Source organism: Temnothorax americanus, unplaced genomic scaffold (assembly GCF_048541705.1).
Source record: "Temnothorax americanus isolate GAGA-0224 unplaced genomic scaffold, ASM4854170v1 Scaffold6, whole genome shotgun sequence".
NCBI lineage: Eukaryota > Metazoa > Arthropoda > Insecta > Hymenoptera > Formicidae > Temnothorax > Temnothorax americanus.
In genome coordinates, this window is record NW_027509751.1 from 5045899 (window position 1) to 5065815 (window position 19917).

The 19917-nt window shown below is 39.8% G+C and overlaps 1 protein-coding gene across 2 annotated transcripts in view; it reads left to right on the forward strand.

The window, feature by feature from the left end:
* LOC143904975 (uncharacterized) overlaps nucleotides 1–19917 on the forward strand; it is a 244551-nt gene that overhangs the window by 20571 nt on the left and 204063 nt on the right. For both annotated transcript variants that reach the window (XM_077420022.1, XM_077420023.1), the window contains exon 2: nucleotides 4455–4643. In XM_077420022.1, the coding sequence (XP_077276148.1) occupies nucleotides 4455–4643 (189 nt within the window). The remainder of the gene's footprint in view (nucleotides 1–4454; nucleotides 4644–19917) is intronic.

Here is a 19917-nt window from a genome sequence, read left to right on the forward strand (position 1 = left end):
AACCGCAAAAAGTTTCGCGTCACTTCGAATGTCGTTTATATTGCGCGGAATTGAAATAGAAATTAGGAATAAGTTCATAGTCAGTTTAATTCGTAAATTTATCTACGAGATTTGTATCATATTATATTGTATTACCAGCCGTAATATGGTAATTACTCAATTTGTTCTATTTTGCTTCCTCATAGAGGAAGCTTTGTTTTCGTAAAAAATTTTTTTTTTGTTTTTCTGAATGTGTTCAGAATGTTCTAAAATGTCGAAAAATTGCAATTTAAAAAAATGTCTGTATGTATGTATGTGTGTGTGTATGTGCCAAATTTACCGAAATTTCTATAACTCCCGAACTAATCAACCAAATCTTAACGAATTATATATGAAATAGGGGTAGAAAAAACTGAAGAATATAATAGAATTAATAAAAATTGCTAATAATCAAGGGGTTCTTTTTTAATAAAATTTTGAATTTGCAGAAATGTTTGTTTATGCTTTAATTTCCGCAAATTTGGAGATATCGATCTATTTCTAATTTTATTATATTTTTCAGTCTTTTCTACCTCTATTTCATATATAATTCTTTAAGATTTGGTTGATTAGACTCAGCTTTATACGCGATCAAAGGTTCATAATTTTTAGAAAAATGCCTGTAATAACTTTAATTTCTGTAAATTTTAAGATATCGGTCTATTTTTTATTTTGATATATTTTTCAGTCTTCTCTATTTCTATATATTTTATGTAATTCTTTAAGGCCGGTATTCATAGTCGGGTCTTATATTCAAGATCGTCTTAAGTATAGTCTTAAGGCGTCATCAGCCAATCAGAGGGTTGTATTAGCATCTTAAGACGTCACTTTCTCTATGAGGAAGCCAAGTGCAAATTTCTAATTTGCACCATTTTTTTAACTTTCTTGTTTTCTACTTCATAACTTTGCTGTAACGTGAACTTGAATTAGCATAATTTCATCTTTTAGCATTGCATTAATATTCTTTCTAAAAACCGTTTGTTCACGGATAAGACGTGTCTAAGGAATCTTGATTTCTTGCGAGACGCGCGCGTTCTTTCCTCGATTTACGAGGAATTCCTGACGATTAGAGAGAGAGAGAGAGTCGACTCGAGTCACGCTTCTTGTCACGGATCGAACATGTGACATTTCGTGACTGCGGGGACTTTTTTGTCCGCTGTACAAAACGTCTTCAGGCTTCTGCGCGGGATAAAGCGGGATCCTTGATCGTATAATACCTCGTATAAACGCTTTCATTGACAGGCTTAACTCTTCGCGCACGGAATACTTTTTATGGAATACGCGTGTAATAGTTTTAGACATTATCTTATACACACATTATCTTATATTAAAAACACTCGCAGACTAAAACGAAACAGACTAACATAATGTATATTCATTTCTAGGACGGCTTCTAGCTGAAGTGTAATTTATATATTTTAAATTATATAAAATTTATATATATAAGTTTACACAGTTTCTCTTACTATCAGAAAAAATATAATCTTATCGATTTAGTTCAGCCATCGACAGTAACTTCCGCGCGACGACGAAATTTTTTTATCCGATATTCTCGTCTGAAAACGGAATATTCGGACGGATGTATATTATAGCGCATGGCCGGTCAGAACGATGATTCGCTAGCGTGGAATTTGGAGAATACCACGCCGCGTTTTTCGAGAGCACATCCCGTGCCTCGTATAAAAATAGTTCGCCTGATATTACACGCGGCTTCCTCGCGCGAATACCGTTGTTGCTCTCATGCTAGTGCGGAAAAAAATGGCGATAATACTTACTTCGCATCATACGCCCGGATAAAATACATGTCGGCTTTAATGTTTGGGACTACTATTAATCACCAACTTCTATCAAAAATTTGCAATTTATCTTTATTTTCTAAAGAAGAATCTTGGCTCAAATATCTGTTGTAAGATGTTGATTTGCGATATAAAATATATTGTAGTTATTTAAGAGATGTAAATTAAATTTTGTTAACTCTTAAACGAAAATGTCTCTAAAAAGCAACTAATATTTCTATTTATTTCAATAATGTGCGATAATGATAACACAAAATTAAGAAGTATTGAGGAAAAGAGATCGTATTTGCTAGAATTATCACAAACGTCGGAATTATAAATTACTTTTGAAGTTTGACTGCTCTAGTTTGGAGAGAGTTAAAATTCATGTCGTCCATGTCGAGTCCATCGATGTCAATCTATTTCCGCGGCGTGCGAATTACCGTTACGGTAAACAGAAAATATCACTAGCGTCGAAACCTCGACGCGAAGTAGCGCGCTAACTCACGGGCTTTAGGAGTTTGTTATTTCGGTTTTGGCGTTAACTCCCGCGAGTCAACGACAAGAGACATTCGCCAGACCACCCTGAAATCGTTTTTCTCCTCCCCTTCCCGTGTCCCTTCCACCGGTTACTGACTTTCTACACTGCGTCGTGACCAATAGTGCCTGATGGTGCTGATGCTAAGCCTTCGGGCACGAAAATAACTAAAACGCACGTTACGGCAATGGCGTGATGTAAGATTTTCCACGGTATACATATAAACGGAAGTTCGACGCAGAAAAGGCGCGTATTAAGGCACGCGCTAGCCGGTGGATAAATTCGATTTCGATGCACCGAGAGATTGGGGCGAAATCTGGTGGGGGTCTCTTATATTTTACAAATTGCTTATTTATTTTCGCGATAGTCGAGCAATAAAGGAATGTGAGAAAAAATCAAGAATACGCACTGCGACGAGCGTAAAAGTTTGGTAACGGAGTTGTTTTTACGGCGCTTATCGGACGGATCGAATCGCGCATGCGGCCACGATTAATCGCGTGGAATTCGTGTCGCAGCCTCACCGGCTCCGTCGAGGACGATCAAAAAGTCCTTACCGCGTACCGCGGTGAACGGGTCGCGCCGCCGCGCCGCGCGAGCACGCAGCGAGAGAAGGCTCCTTTTCTCTTCCCGAGCCTCTTCTCTCTTAGCGGGCCCGGTTCCTCCACAAGAAACACTTTCAATGGACCACACGCGCGACGACCTCGCGCTCTCGGCGAGTGCGCTTCTTACAGGGTCAGGGGCTTCATCTATCTTAGGGAGCTGCGCTCATATTCAGTCGCGGCGGCGACACTCCAATGCACCGCTCACAGTGGGACCTTTATCCGAAACAGCAGAGAGGCTTTTAGGTCCCGTGCACATCACGCAGTAATGAGCGATGAAATGGATGAGCTCGTTTATTAACCCTCCTATATTGTACCCGACACTCGGTTTAAATGTTTACAGCAGTCGGGATTACGTTTCATTCGTTATAACCATAAATTTTTAGAAAATGATTATTTTAGCCACGTAACAGTATAACTTTTTAAAATATATAAATAGATCTTTTTTTAATAACTACATTTTTGAAATAACATTTCTGTGATGTTTATCATCATACATATCTATGCCAGAAATAAATATCTTTGCCCATATCTAACATTATTAATTACCTAACGTATAATTCAGCTTATTATTCGATTATAGATCACTATCGGATAAATAAGATTTAATATCTTGATACAGTCTGTCAGACCGCATACTTATTTAAATTGATGTACGTAGATCGGCATATGATTGGCACTGCTACAAAATAAGTACCATGCAAAGAAATTAAAAAATTACCCAACAAAGAAGTTAAAAAATATCACGTTTTAGATTGCATATCTTTGCACGACAAGAGCATTTTACTTTGAAACAATATGAGTCATAGCATAAGCAGTGACTTAGAATATTGATTATAATATTCAATGCTTGTAACTTATTCCTTATTGCTTGCGTCAATATGTACGTGGTTTTAAGGAAATATTCGTTAGCGTAACGAATTTTGCGTTGACAGATACGGGTGACTTTTTTTCTGTTTTGGTTCGTGCAGTTAGCTGATTTTATCACCTACAGGACGTTCCGATAAGATCGACCGTGTCGTCTCGTCACATCGTTATTCCATTTGCGTCAAAGATAAAGTTGCCGCGCGCGGTCGGAAGCGATAACCGATAAAAAAAAGAGAAATACCGGCCATAAATTAATCTTTAAGTACCACGTGAAAAGAAATTTATATTGACGGTAATCTCTTTTAGGAACTCACTTTGAACGATAAAATACATTAAAAAATTGTGTACAGAATAAAACATATACATAACTGATGTGTGTATATATATTATATGTTATATTATATTAATCTCGTTTAATATCAAGATATTTTACTATAAAGTTGTAAATTATAAAAGGTAATGTCCATTCAAATTTTTGTTTTGTTGCTATAGTTTAAAATATACAATAATTTCACCTATGAATTGTAAGTATCTGTAATCAAGAAAAAATAGGCACATTCATAGGGCAACAACTTGTTATCGAAACTAATGGGGATTATGTATAGGCAAAGCGAATAATATCGAATGTCTTGAATAATATCAACTTTTGTGTTACAGTGGCCCACGTGGTTTTTCCGCCCAGATCTTCCGCTTGGCACGCCGCTACCGACGAGTCACGTTCCAAATTCGAGTAACGTTCCTACTTCGTCGCCTCTGCCATCTCGGACGCATCTGGATGCTCCGAAAGGGCCGGAGCTTCCTTCCAACAGCAACAAAGTCCATGGACAGACGCCAACGATATGCACAGTGAGTGACACGTTTGATCATTCGCAATTTGATTCTGCCAACTAGACCGTGATAATTGTGCGACTGTTGTCTTGCCAGTATACAAATCTTACAAGTGACCGAATCCAACATGTTGGAAACTTGTGGCAAGTCAGAATTAGTGTATATTTATAGCCTAAAAATTTGTGGAAAATGTGTATAGTATTTGATTAATTTGAAAAGATATGAAAAATTAATAAAGTCAATAATAACAATCAAGCTAAAGGCATTAAAGATAACAACGATTACATAAAAATTTAAAAATCTTGAAAGAAGAGAAATGTGACGATAACAAAATGATAAGTACAGAGAAAAAGATATTTTATTTTTTGAAAAAAATTATATTTATAGAAAAGCAATAATGGTCTCAGTAGATTGATGAGTATGAATCATTAACAATTATTTTAAAATTTAGTCGATTATTAAATCACTCAATAATAGTTAAATGCCGATAATATGCAGGGTAAGCGATATACTCATTCGCTCGTTGGCGATTTTAATTAATGCACAATATCGTTAATGGCGTCGATTATTCTCGACTATGATTGTTATTAATTTATTTGACCGCAACTTTATGCCGTTGCAAACTGCGCGAGTTGTGCGCAAAATCGTAACGCAATTGTATCCCCGCGTACCTATAATATATAGGTACGCGTCGTCAGTGTCGCGTTATTCAAAATAAGTGATTAAATTCGATTTTTTTGCGCATCTTGCGATCGCGTAACGACTTATGTAGGGCGAAGTTTTGCTGCCCGACAAAAAACAGTGCTGGTTAATTGAGAAGTACGACTGTTCTCTCGACTGGTAATAACGCATAATAACCGGCAATTTTGTATAAAATTACGGATATGTTTGTCTCACACGTGTGAACGGTGGCGGCGAGTTTCATAGCCTTCGGACGAGGTCGAATTGTCATTCGTATACATATGTTCGATCCAATCGCGTTCGTCATCGGTCACGGAGCGAAATAATTTCCACCGCGAACCTAGTACTTTGTCGCGATAGCGTGCCGACAAGTGACACCGACAACTCTGAAATACGCGTTTAGCACGAAACGATATACTCTCCTGCATGCTTACGTGCCGTGATTTTGTCTCCTTCGTCATGAACTAGTGCCACGTGACGTTTCTGCCCCGTTGACCCCGAGCATCTACGAATCTCGTGCTTTTTTGCGCGTTTTTAAAATCGCGACAACTTTTTTCGCTACAACATCGTATGTCAAGAAGAATGATAAACATAAACATACATATATACATTTCTCGTTTTTCCACGCCTGTTTATTACGAGAGAGAGTGTAGTGTAGAGATTAAATTGATAAGATTTTTTAAGTAATATATGGAAGTTAAAATTGCATCATTGCTCCATATACATATATCAGAACTTATTGTTTACGGGGCGGTGTACATAAAATCGGCCCTAAACGCAAAATATACAGTTACAATAAACTGTTTGGGGCCGGTTTTATGCGCACCGCTCTCCGTATTACCCTCAACGTCACGATATTGACACCGAACTATCCCATCGACGGTTCCGTCCTCGCGTTACCCAGTCACCCAGGTTGCCGGAACTCATTTCCGAGCTGGGAGGCGCCATGGGCTTAACGATCGGCGACACGGCACAGACGTGCCGGTCGTGTAAGTTACGGATTCGACACGGAACACGATCGATATTCAATTTACAGTTTTGTCACAACGGTATTGCGTGTGTTTCGTGGAAAAGTGGTGCGCGCGGTGCCACGTCGATGTTATACACCGTGGGAGTCGTTCGGCGACGCCGCTATATATTGGCGTGGTCTCTGAAACCCTGAAAACCGCGTGGGCGAGACGAGCACCTCGTTAGAGCGCTGTCGTGGCGCTCGTTAGCGCGGACGATGCGTCTCGTCGACCGTTACGGAGTCATTTAGACACAATATTTAATAAAGGCACGCGTCCGGGACTCGCGGACAGTGTACTCTACCCTCTATGAATGCGTCGAGAGGGCCTGGGTCGCGGGTTTCCACTTCCTCCTCCTCCTTCTTATGCGCTATGATTGTTATCCGCACGTCATGTAAATCGCGACGCCCGGATATTAATTATCGCGCGGAATCGTGAGTAGTCGCGCCGAATGATCGATCTGGTCGTCGCGATTAAAGACGGCACTCGAGTGGGCGGTGGAGGCAATTTGTATCGGCCCACGGGCGTGTATAAGTCACGATGTGTAATGTTTGGACGCACGTACCGTATCGAAAATAATTTTGTCTAGAATTAATTAGCCATTGAAACCTGTGAAATAATTGCAGCACATTTAATGATATTGGCTTAGATGCAACAAATAGCTAGTAAAAATATTGTAAAACAACTCGCGAGTAAAACTCAAATTTAGAGAGATTGCTGTTAAAAATTAGTAATATTTTGATAACGCACTTCTCGAAGATCAACTTTTTGTGCAATATATGCAATTTTGTAGTTTTTAAATATTTTCCAAAGTTTCTCTGCAAAATATCCGATTTTAAGACTGACAGCGAATGCATGCGAGCTCGCGGGAGATGTCATTTCGGAGTTTATTTCTCCTCGTTCGCGTAGGTTTACGACGCGCTGAAACAGCGATCGCCCAGGCCTATTTTTATTTCTCTCATGAGCTATCCGCAGCCACTGATGCTGCCCCATTTATTCTCATTGTAGTCGCTCGTCGGCAGTGTCGTAAGGCAGCGTGGTATTATCTGCGAACGTTACTATATATGTATTTTCCGCGCGCTCCATATCGACGCGCACGGTCGCGTTAATAAATGTGCGTTTGTAAAAAAAAAAAAAAAATGTTCCGTTCCGAGAAACAGTTACTGCAAAATTGCGATCGTGCAGAGGTACCTGGCGCGCGGTTACGCGATCCTCGATATTCTATCCGGATCGTTAACGGCGATAACGCGCAGTGATTTTATTTCGGAGGATCAAGAGAGATATTCTCTCTCTCTCTCTCTTCCCCTTCCTGTCTCTCTTTTTCTCTTTGTGCGTGCGCGGTTGCTCGTCGAAATTCGAAACACGCGGCGAACCTTAACTCTCGATTACCACGTTTGATTTGGATAACATAACTGCCATGGTAATCCAGTTGCGATCTCCGGTAGAAATGGTGCAGTGTTTTATGTGCGTATCGCAAGTGTTGTTGCCCGGAACTCTCTCTATTTTTCCGTTGTAACTTCATAAGTAGGCGGGATTGCTAACATATTAGATCCTAATTAGCGCGTTAATCGCGGAAGAGAGAATTTATTCTTCTTATACTTTTATCACGAGCGATATATGATACGGTATTTCATTTTTCTGGATACAAGAGCTTGCGAGTCATTCTTTATTACGCGTGCTCGCATTTCAGTTAAATCGAGCGTCTAAATGCAACCGGTATATAAGAGATACCGCAATGCGCTTCGGAAACATTTTATCTACGCGCACGGCCATACGTGAATAAAAATGTATCTTATCCGAAAGGGTATAACGAATTTATCGCGGCGGGGTTACGGGCGCGGTTTCGAATGCGATATTTTTAGCGAGATATCGATGCCGTTAAATCGCGAGAATGGAGCTACCACTCACTATACCTTCCATATATTGCTTTCATAGTCAATAAATGTTTCATGGTATTAGGATCTTTGCGATTATGGATTTTGTATTAAAATTTTGTGTCAATCGCTTGATTTAATAGTATAAAACTTTGAAACTAATTCTACTGATTAATTATTTATTGAATATCGATTGGAATATTTTGAATATCATGTCCTGGTATTTAATTATTATACAGTTAATTTTATTTAACTGGATAACATTAGTCGATATATGTACGTGAAATGTTATATATATAAGGCAGCAATTAACCAATAAGTAAATAGCGGAAATATACCAATTAAATATTGATCGCGTATAAGAAACCGGTTTGCTATAACTATTAAAATTTTCTTAATATAATCAAATGTTGAGATAATAATTGATAAAGGTTGGAACCATCTCTTAGGAAGCGCATCTTCTTTGCAATAGGTATAGCTTATTCAACGACAACAATTAGTCATGTAATAAATAACAGGAATCGAGCAACGATTGACCGATTGCAGCAAGAAAACCGGCTTGAAATAAACGACTGATTAACGATATCTTGTCACGATTGACGCGAAAATCTCAAAGTAAGATGTATGAGGCACAACGTAGGTTTTGCACGTTCACTTGTCGTACCGTGTGTGTATTTAATGCATCGGTTGTTAAACTGTGATGACCGCGGGGCAAAATCTAATTGCACGGCCGTTTAATTAGATCGTTGGCACTCGCGCAGTCTCGTCGTGCCCTTCATGCCGAACTCGGTCTGTCCTTAAGATACGGATCGGCTTTAATTCACCGCGTCCACGGGATTAATCTCGCTCGCGGGTGCCGCGGCGCGCTCTAAAATTAGCGCGAACGTCAATTGAGCGCAGTGACTGCACGCACGCGTCGGTATACGTATATACATAGCACATACGTCGATTACTTCATACATGCTTTTTTCCTCTTTCTCTTTCTCTTGCTCTTTGTCTCGCGCGCGCGACGTAAATGCGCATATAAACTAGCGCCTTGCGTGGCGATCGCGAACGACTTATCGGATTCGCCGCTGGCTATTCTAAGATGGATTTCATTATCACGAGGTGTCTTTGATCCCGTCTTGTAAACGCGTTTTCATTTAACAGATGCGATAATGGCAGTCAGCACGATAGCCGTTGCACGAAATTATATAGGCTCGTTTACACGAGAGTATTAAGGAATACTCTTATTTCATTAAAAAAATTAATATCGTTTTTGTGAACACAATATCGATATCTTCGCTTTTTATACATGCATGACAAAGCTGAATATCATTAAAGTGAAGATATTACTCGCACTAACGGTATCACATTCCTATATAATTAACCACACATGTAATCCCTCGTGAAATCCACTAAAAACAGCAGTTTATGCTTGTTGTAGGGCTGTATAATTACTTTGTCAGTCAAAAAGCAACTGAATTTTTTGTTAATAAGAACATCATCAAGATGGCATTATTTTCTAGCACGCATTCGCTGCGTTGCTTATCCGTATCGGCACGAGACGTTTTGCATAATGGTATCTCCTACGAATTCATTACGCGACGTTATACTTCAGGTATAATAGTGTATTGGTGCTAGAGAAATGCAGATTCGACGTTTAGAGCTCCCGCATGCTACGAAGTTTCTTTCTCGGATACCTTAATTTATGCGCCAATAAAATGGCCGTAAGATTTGTTGAGCGCGCTTTACGAGATGCTTATTGAATGTCGCACACACTACCTCTATCGTTAAATGAGAAAACATCCGCATCCTCTTTCGACTTTCGATTACTTCGAGAACCGATTTTTTTTCGGTTTTTTTCTTTGTTTTCTTTTTTACTTCATCTTGTTATAAATTCACGCGTTTTGCATATGAAATCCAACGATTTGTTCTTGTTAAATATTACGTAATTATTTATACATATAAACTTTAATAAAAAAAAAAAATCTTAAAAAATGCTGTGCTCTTTTGGGATGTGATTCATTAGAAAGAGACGAGGGAGAATTCTTATGGCGTAACGCGCTCGGTCGCAAAACAAGACGGTATGCGTCTCGTTATTAGTTATTCGACCGGTGACGGACAAAAAACGCAATAATTTCATCGGTGCCGGCCTTAACGACGACGGAGTCGTGACGACAAAAAGCTCAATCTATCAAATTGTCACTGGCCTTTCTATTCCATAGCTTCGCGCCTTCCCTAATAAGCAATCTTCTCGGGGACCTTACCGTAAACCGCCATCCACCACCTGAATGGGTTCCGGACCGGTACCGACTGACCGTCTTCGATCACAGGGCCGGTTTCTTGCCTCCTCGACGAGCCAGCCGCGAGTTTTCGATCACGAATTTTTCTGAAAATATTGATTTGATGCTCGATCAATTTTTAACACATAAAAAAGACTCATGGTTAATTAATATCAATTAACCGTGGAACACACGCGCCCGTAACGGTTTTTCTTCATAACAAACAAGTAATTTTAAATCACATTAAAAAGTGACAATATTATACTAGTAAATAATATAAAACTTTAACATCATACATGCCATGCAAAAATATATTTTGGAGATAGTTATTTCTAACGTTGAAATATTTTCGAAATACGGTCTCGAGCCTTTTTCTTTTCTTTCGATCACGGGATATTATTCTCATGGACCAGGAATCTCTCGACGTGACGCCTTCCGTGCGGTCGGTATTTAAGTCCGCTAAGTACTCGCGCTCTCCGGATTTGCTTTTAGCCGTGCCTTGCGTGCGCGGGCTGGACATACACACAGTGTGTTCTCTCGGAACATCGGAACATGTATACACTGGCTACCAGATGCCAGGCACGAATCGGCCGAGAGAGCCGCTCTCTGCTCCGCGCCGGTAGTCGTCATCGCGCCGTCGTCCGAAGACGGACAACCGGCGGTTTAATAACCAGCCGATTTTGTTGTCCTCTTTTGCGGCCGGCGAGCGTTGCGGCGCAGCGCGGCGCGGCGCGGCGCGATGCGGCTCCGAAGTCACTTTGCTAATAAGTCATTTGCCGTGCTGCGTTGGATGTCGCCGCTTGCTTATGAAGGCGTCCCTTCATGGCGCGCGCACAAAAGGATGTTTCATTAACCTAAGACACTTTATCGCGGACAGTTAATTATTTCCAAGAAGCGATACGCGGAGCATTGCGTGGCGCCGCGGCGCGCGTTTCGGATTTCACATTTTGCTCTCTTTTCTATATCGATATATACTTACTCGCCGAGCGAGACAACAAAAACGACGAAAACAGCCAGTCGCCTGGTTGTCGCGGAATCGCGGTCGAATTTTGACGAAACGATTTTGTCCTTGCATTTCTCTTCATCTATAAATTCTTCGAATAAAACGGAATAAATATTTTTTCTCTTGAGGGTACCTCGAGATGTAACTATATATAAGCTGCTCTATATTTTTTCATATAGTAATTTAAACGTGTATCGAGCCAAACATTGCACGAGCAATATTGTACATGAATTTTAACATTATTAACAATGCGAATGCGACGTCGTTAACACTTTTGACGTACAATGCTTTTAAATTCTCGAAAAAGATATCGCTCGTAATACGCGAGCGCGCGCTATTCCTTTACGAGCGTAGCTCCAGTTTGAGGGGAGGCGAAGCTAATCTGCAAAGAATGCGCATAACATTTTTGCGTAAAAGATCTTTTATTTTCCTATGAGTGGACGAGCTCAACGACGTCGAGGTCTCGGCAAGACGGAACCGATATGCCGAGAAGGCAATAAACACAGATCGCACTCGTACCACACATGTACGTCAGTGACGTCAGTCCGAGCTGCTGCATCGAGAGCGCGGAGGCCGCCGTTCGAGGTTCACCTGCGAGAGCATGCAGAAGCAGCACTGGAGTTTAATCGCAAAGTAGAACGGCTTCTCGCATTTTCACGGACGCGAACATAGAATCGCGGTGGTCGCGGGTCGTTAGCGACTGTCTGTTTTTACTTCCTTCTTCTGCATCGCGTGCGGAATCGTCCTCCTTCGTTTCATCATCTAGAATATATCTAGATGAGAAGTTTTTCTCGATTGCTGTTGAATTTTTTCATCTTGTTTTAAATTTTATGTCTCTCGTCAAGACGTATTAGATTAAAAACGTACCCGGAAAAAAAACCTATTTATATTGTCGCGTTTCTGTCAAAGAACTTAGCTGAAACCAATTTTGACATGATTTAATAAACTAATTTCGAAACTCAATTTGATATTCGTAACATCGTATTTATAATTGCAATTTAACTGAGAAACATTCTATTTCTTGCGTTTTAATAATCGTGTGTATTAATTATAGCTTCTGATTTTTAGTTGAATCTGGATAAAATTGCGCAGCATCCATTTATATTTAAAAAATAATGTAGAAAAAACTTAAATGGTAGAATATTTAAATAGTTTTAATAATTTTAATTTATAATTATAATCAGAAATTTAAAAACATTTATTTGCGAAATGAAATAATTATGGAAATAAAAAAATTAATTTATATAAATATATCTTTTCGGTCAAAGTAAACGCAACTTTTATTCATCAAACAAGTATTGGATTTAGCAATCCCTTTTAAACACACAGGAATTAATAAAAACCATTCCAATCCTTATTAAATAAAATAATTTGTGCCATAGTGTTAAATTCTGCTTTGATAACAACAATTAAACACATCTGTCAATTAAATAACGCACTCTCATTGAAAGTAATTCGAAATACAAAAAATAGCATATGTTTCATTCATTTCATGTTGTATCAAATAAATAAAATAAGTAAAACTAAATGTATATTACTTCATATTGCACTGAATATTTCGTGGGGCTTAGCTATCATATGGACTACTATATATAGAAATCCCAAGACGCCTTCTGACCACGAAATGTACTACGCGTGTAAGATTGAACCTCAATTTTACAATTTCGGACGATTCCGCACGTCGTATTGGCGGCGAGGTTCGGGAGAGGGGGGGGGGTGAAGTTGCCCGCGCCCCGCGCCACTCGTCACTGGCAGTTAATCACAGTGTCGCGTGTCGCGCCGCGGTCGCGCGGTCGCGGACGGTTGACTCTTGACTCCGACTACTCCGAGCCGATCGGCGTCGCGTTTCGTCAGATGTGGCCACAGTTGACTCTCTGCTTCGATATTTGCTTGTCGCGTAGCGTGAATTCAGTGCTCGCGTATTACATCGCGGCGATTCGCGCGTTGGCACGCATAATTCGGCGGAATCGTTCGAGATCTGTCGCCGTCGGAGAATCTAACCTGACCGTGCTTCTGGTATATGTCGTCTGATACGACGCGTCGCGACGAACGTTGGGCCGCCGCCGGCCGCGACGGTCGGCGCGTGAAGTTGGTCGCGATTTTCAAATCCCCTCCGCCTCCGCCATTTCGTGCGTCGCATTAATTTGCGGGATGTGAGTGTCGAGCGGACCGCAGCTTAATTGTTAGGGCGATCGTATACGTTATCGTCGCGACATAAAAATGAAGTACGCGTCGCGTTCTTCCCGTCGGGAGTGCCGTACAAAGTGTCCGCGAGCGTTTGTGTCGTGTGTCTATTATGTGTGTGCAACGAAGGAATTTGAGAGGAGGAGGAGGCCCGGGATGAGGCATCGGGCAACGGCGGAGCAACCATGGGTGAGTACTGAGTATCTTATTTATTTATTATTTGTTACGGGATTTTTTGGTCGTTTTTTCGGAAATTGTATCATCAGTGGATATACCTCCGTTTGAGAAAAAATGCATGAAAAATTTATGATAATAATTTTTTGAAATATCGTTTACTTTGGGCGTTGCTTCAATTAATTCGTATACGTATTTGTATTTTAACAGGTTGACGGCTTTTTACAACTCCGCCGCTCCGCATCGGGATGGTGAGTCAAATCATGCCTTACTTTAATTTGAAATGATAGAACTGTGAAAGAGAATGCATTAATATAACGTTTCATAGATCTAGTGTCTTGAACAGAGCTAGGACAATTAATAAATATTTAATCCTGAAACATATATAAGTAATCATATATTTATAAATTAAAATATAGTAAATAGAAGTATATTAAGCACGATCTTTAGAACACACTATTCAGAACAATATGAAAACATAATATATATAATACTAATAATGTTATTTGAGCAATTTTTAGTATATATCATAACTGATTCAATTTTCGATTTTATTGCTTAAATAAATAATAAAAAAATTGAAAGAAAGGAAAAAGTGATACTATATCAAGTAAATATCTAAAGCTATATCAAATAATAATTGGACATTTTAGAATGTAAAGCTTTTACTCATCCTGAAATTTCTTCCCAGTATTCACATTACATTTATCGAAATGCAATTATTGAATCCAAATATTTATCCTGTTTTTGTGTGAAATAAAAATAAATTACTGTCTGGTACATGATATTATCGAACTCAGTAGAAAATTGTTAGTGTTTAGACTACTGAATTATTTTTTTTCTTTTCTTTTTTCAATATTTATTAAATAAAATTTTAGATTGGTATTTGGCTTACTTATATTTCAGAATTAAATATTCTACAAAATAGTGTGAAAAAACAATATATTTTTACATATATATATTTTCAATATATATATATTGCAGCATAGCGAAAAACAGAATATTTATTTACAGAACATACATCAATCATACACAATTAATCTTAACTAATGTATTCAACAAAAAATATCCTAATAATTTTTAATTTTAGTTACTCTAATAATGCATCAATTTTATTTTAATCTTTTCTAGCTATCAGTATAAACTTTATTTTAAGAAATAATGATATGGAAAGAGAGTAGGAACGATTTCTCTGCGATGTGCAATAAATGTCACAGGTAATATATGTATATATGTATGTATATGTAATATATGTAATGTTGCTGCGAATCAAATCGTTCCGTTTCTCAGCTGAATCAAAAAACGTGATTGTACACTGTTCGTAAAAAATAAGACTTCGTTTTTAGTATCTTATCCAACACGTTTCTGAGATAAAATTTAAATAAGAGTAATTATAAATATTCTCTCTCTCATCAAAGATAGTATAAATAAAATTATAATAATCCTAATTTCTTATCAGTCTCTCTGCCTCATTATATGTAATTTACTTCTAATTAATTTTTAAATATTTCGAATTAATCTTTTATTTAATCGTACGAAAAAGTAATTTTTGGCGCGAATCCCTTAGACGAAACACGCGTGTGAGATAATGGCAATGCGATTATAAATCGAAAGTATACCGATCTTTCTGGCTTTCGAGGTGGTCTTTTCCGGCGGCTTCCAGCTCACGCCGATCGAACGTAACTTCGCGCTTTCGGTCAGTTTTTGGTCATATCGGTAATGGTGTCACGTATACCGAACCGTGTACATAACGTCTCATCATGGACAGTAACCCAAGGCATTGCTTGGCCCGATGTAAAGATTTCGCAATGGGGAAGCGCTCTTCGCGCACTGATAAGAGGCGGGCGGGCCGCCCGCCGGGGGCGGGGGCGTCGGGCCTCTCGAATTACGGCGTTGCAATAAATTTAATAAAGCCGGAATTAATGTACGGTTGCTCGTTTCGGCTAAGAGCACGGCGCTCCTTATACTTATACGTCCCGCTTTCACCCCGAAATTTGAAATACAAGTAAGTGCATGCGCCGTTTAAAACGTAATACGCGCATAAATTGCCGCGGTAAGCGTAAGAAATTGCTGTGCCGAACTAAAAGCCGCGCGTTATGTACAAATTCTTATCTTATTATCGAGCCGCACGCGCGGTCCGTCGCAGTAATTCGCAATTTTAATTCCACGCGCCCTTTCCGCAGTTTTTACTCTAGCGAACTTGCGCGGATTTTTTTTACAATATTCATTTCATTTTTTTTTTAATGAGTAGATAGAAATGTTTGTTGCCCAGTGTGGCAAAACTATTATGCTTACATTGTTCACATTCTTGAAATATTAGCGGAGTCGTTAAAAGAGCCGCGGCAAAAGCTTATAGGAAAAAGACCCGTGACGGCATGAGGACGATATAAGTTTAGGAAGGGGGAGAGAAAGAGGACGCGAGACGGGAGGCGCTGGTAGTCCGGGAGGAACATCTGCGTCCCTTAATTATTTTACAGATTTAGTAGATCGTTATGGCTTGTAAAATTACTGCCAATTTCACGCCCCTAAGCTTATTTTATCCGCGCGTTAGCTGCCTATCGGTGCATTGCCGCCGAGGCTTCCCGAAGGATATTGGGCATTCTTCGCGGCTAAATTAATGGCCCCGTTGTTTATGACTGCATCGGCACCGGACACGCAACGATTCCGTCGCGAATTCCCGTAAATATCCCAGATAATGCGATTCGCCCGCACTCCCCCTCGCATGGCGCATCGCGTCTATTCTCTTTGTCCAGTATATCCCATCATCCCGCTCCGTCCTCTTCGTTCCCTCTCATCTCCAGGGAGCTCGTCAGACGGACGACGGTCTCCCATTCTTTTTTTCTCTCCTCGCTCCTTCACGATCACCTCGTCCTTCTAGTCAACTAATTATTATTGATTTCTCGTTGCGAATTAATATCCGAGCGGAATTTCGCGTTCATAGGATATTAGTCGAAAATCGCTTTGGAATAATATTCGACAACCTCGAATGCAATTATCTTATACGACCGCATATATTGCGTTACATTATAGTACCGTTATGCATATAGCGACGTATTTCTTTATATTTAAATAAATTAATGTAGGGGAATATAAACGTAAGTATCACGAAACTATTGGTATACATTTTAAGGAAATGTTGCATTTAAAGAGCATAATACGTAAATGCCGGTAATCTACTTAAACTGAATAATTTGATTTGAGATTAATAAAATAAATGTTTTATTGTCCAGATGTTAAGTAATTAGCAGCTCGTAATATAATTAGTAGTTCGTGAAAAAGCGAAATGGTTTTATTAATGACGCTGAGACTTCTGCAACGTCTTGCTAATATCTAACTTCTGTCGATATTAATTTTTACGGAGTCATTATATTCATCATTTGTATCTAAATTGCACACAATGTTATACAGGACTTAAATACGTATAAATTTTAATTGCTTTAGCAAAGCTATTATTGATATTATTATTGATAATAATTTTCTGATTTCTTTAAAAAAAAAACACGTAAAAAAAATATTTACAGCGATTTAAAATTATATATCCAAGAACAGATTAGGTTCATCTGAAAGAGAGGAAAAAGCACTGTCGTTCATATATATAACACCATAAAACAATCGCCACCGCGTTGTATAATTCACCTTAGATGAGATTTAATAATGAAAATTTAACGATCAAGTGGAAATTCTCAATCGTTCGCGATACAAAAGATTCTCGCAAAACACTCGATAAATAAATGAATAGATCCACTATCTCGAATATCGGTGAGGTAATTGCAATTTGCAAAGAGCCTCGGCTGGCATTTCGCATTCGTCGCGAATGCCATTGTTGCCGCTCGCGCCTCACATTTCGACCGAGGCCGCGCGCGCGCGCGCGCACGCTCTCGCGATCTCCCGGTGTAATCGAAATCGAAAATCGACGGGTGGAAATGATCCTCGCGAATCGCGACGCGCGCGACTACCGGATCCCCGACGGCCGGGGGCACGGATCACTGTAATTTAATAAATTGCGATAGCTGCCGTCCCGGAGCAAATTGTAGCATAATCATTCATTAGTGGGTCGTGACTTCACTTCGGTGCGCACGACTCGTGTCCATGTGTACGAGATGCGCACAGCCGTGTATATACGTACCGCTATATGCACTTTTTCCCCTCCTCGCCTGTTTCTCTATATCGGCGCAATATATCGATACTTTGGAAAGTAAAGGCTGCCTGGACAACAAATGCTTTTCCAAAAGTTTGATAAATAATGATAAAGTTGAGCGATTTTTTGATTAACTTGTTATAATTAAGCTCTTATATTTATTCACTGTTATCTGTACGTTCTCTCTCGAGCAAATTTTTATTCCTTTTTCAAATAATCTCCAAATTGACTTTAAGCTATCTTTTACATCTAAATTAGATTTCTCTTTTATCGCTTAATTTTTGCACAATACCATAATATAAAACCACGTATTCTAGGGTTAATAACTTTGAAGATGATTAACAGTGCGTAATGATAAAATCTGTTTTCGAAGCGAAACAAAAAGTTTCTTGTGATGCAAGATTAAAGCTGAGAGATACGCCCTTTGGAGCGATGGCTTCCCCATAAGAGAAACTCTTAACCGTGACAAGCAACCAAATTAATTCGGATGACTGTACGAGGTACTGTCAGCTGGTGTTTTAATTCGCGATCGACGACGCGCGATAAGTCAATCCCGACACTTAGTACTCGCGAGTACTCGACGTTGACGAATATTTGACATTATCGGGATCGATCTAGGGTGTCGCGAGAAAAGGTGCAAGTTGCTCTATGCTAATTACCGAGTGCTAATTACTCAAGGCTCCCTTAAATCCTTCGAAACTGAACCTTCAACGACCGCGATGAATCGTCGGACGCAGGCTCCGCCGTAATGAAGCGCGTCGAGAAAGCGGATCCTCTCTCTTTCACTTTTTATTTCTTCCATCGTCACCATGCAAGTGCGGTATCGCGATGCACCTCGTCTTTCGATTAAATCTTGATCGGGAGCCGGCGGGGCGCAATTAGCTTCGTGCTAATTTTCCGTAATTAGTTCGCGGTAATGAAGTTATTGCTGGTGTCCCCGATTACACGCCGGCATTTACATATATAAAACGCCTTGACGCCGTGGCGACAAACCTGTATTTAAAAACGATAACGCGACATCGTTTATCGTTGATTAACGACCGCGCACAGTCGCGTCGTCGCTGCCGGAATCGCTTTGCGGCCGCTCGTATCAATTCGCGGAAATGTTCAACGAAGGAAAAGGAGGAGAAGCGACTTAATGATGCACCGTGACGAAATCGTCGTATGGAAGCTCGAACAATTTTCATAAATTAGAATCGATCCGCTGATGATTGTGTTAAACGCACGCGGCGGGCCGGATGCAATTAATTCGCGACGCACAATATATATATACGATGGTAAATATTCATATTTATGATGCGCTTCCGTAATTGCGGATCGCGCGACGCGGTTCCCGGCGAGTCGGCTCGCGTGAAAAGGAGAACGGGCGGTCGTCACGTCGCCGGGGATGGCATCGGGGAAAGGACACCCGTCCTCCGCGAACACGCCGTTTCCATAAATTTGTTATATAAGTAATTGCGGGGCACTGCGCCGCGCGTGCGTCGCGCGATTTAGCGACCACGACGACAGCGTGAAATTAATTTAGCAGGAGCTGCGTACATTACATAATAAGGGCGTGTCGCTTGGAGCACGTGTTGACTATAGTGACAGCCGATGTCACTCATTCGTCGTTCTCTATTTTATAGTAAGATACGATTGATGTAATGCATGTGTTTCTCGAGTTGCAAAAGGCCGAACAAATACTAATATTATTGGCCAAGTATTTTTGAGGATTCATAATATAAACGTTTCTCCAGTTACGATATTGTATCACTTATTTTAAAGAGTGTTGCATTAAAGTAGTTTCAATCAGCTCAATTAATAAAGTACTTTTTATTAACTCTACTCTTAGAACAGTTTTTATTTAGAAAAACAAATTTCTGAGAGTGCGTTAAATCGATATTATTTGAGGAAAACGTCACTTTGGCATCGACGCAAATTGAATACATGATTATTTGCAAAGAGCTAGCTGCTGGATTCGCTCTCGC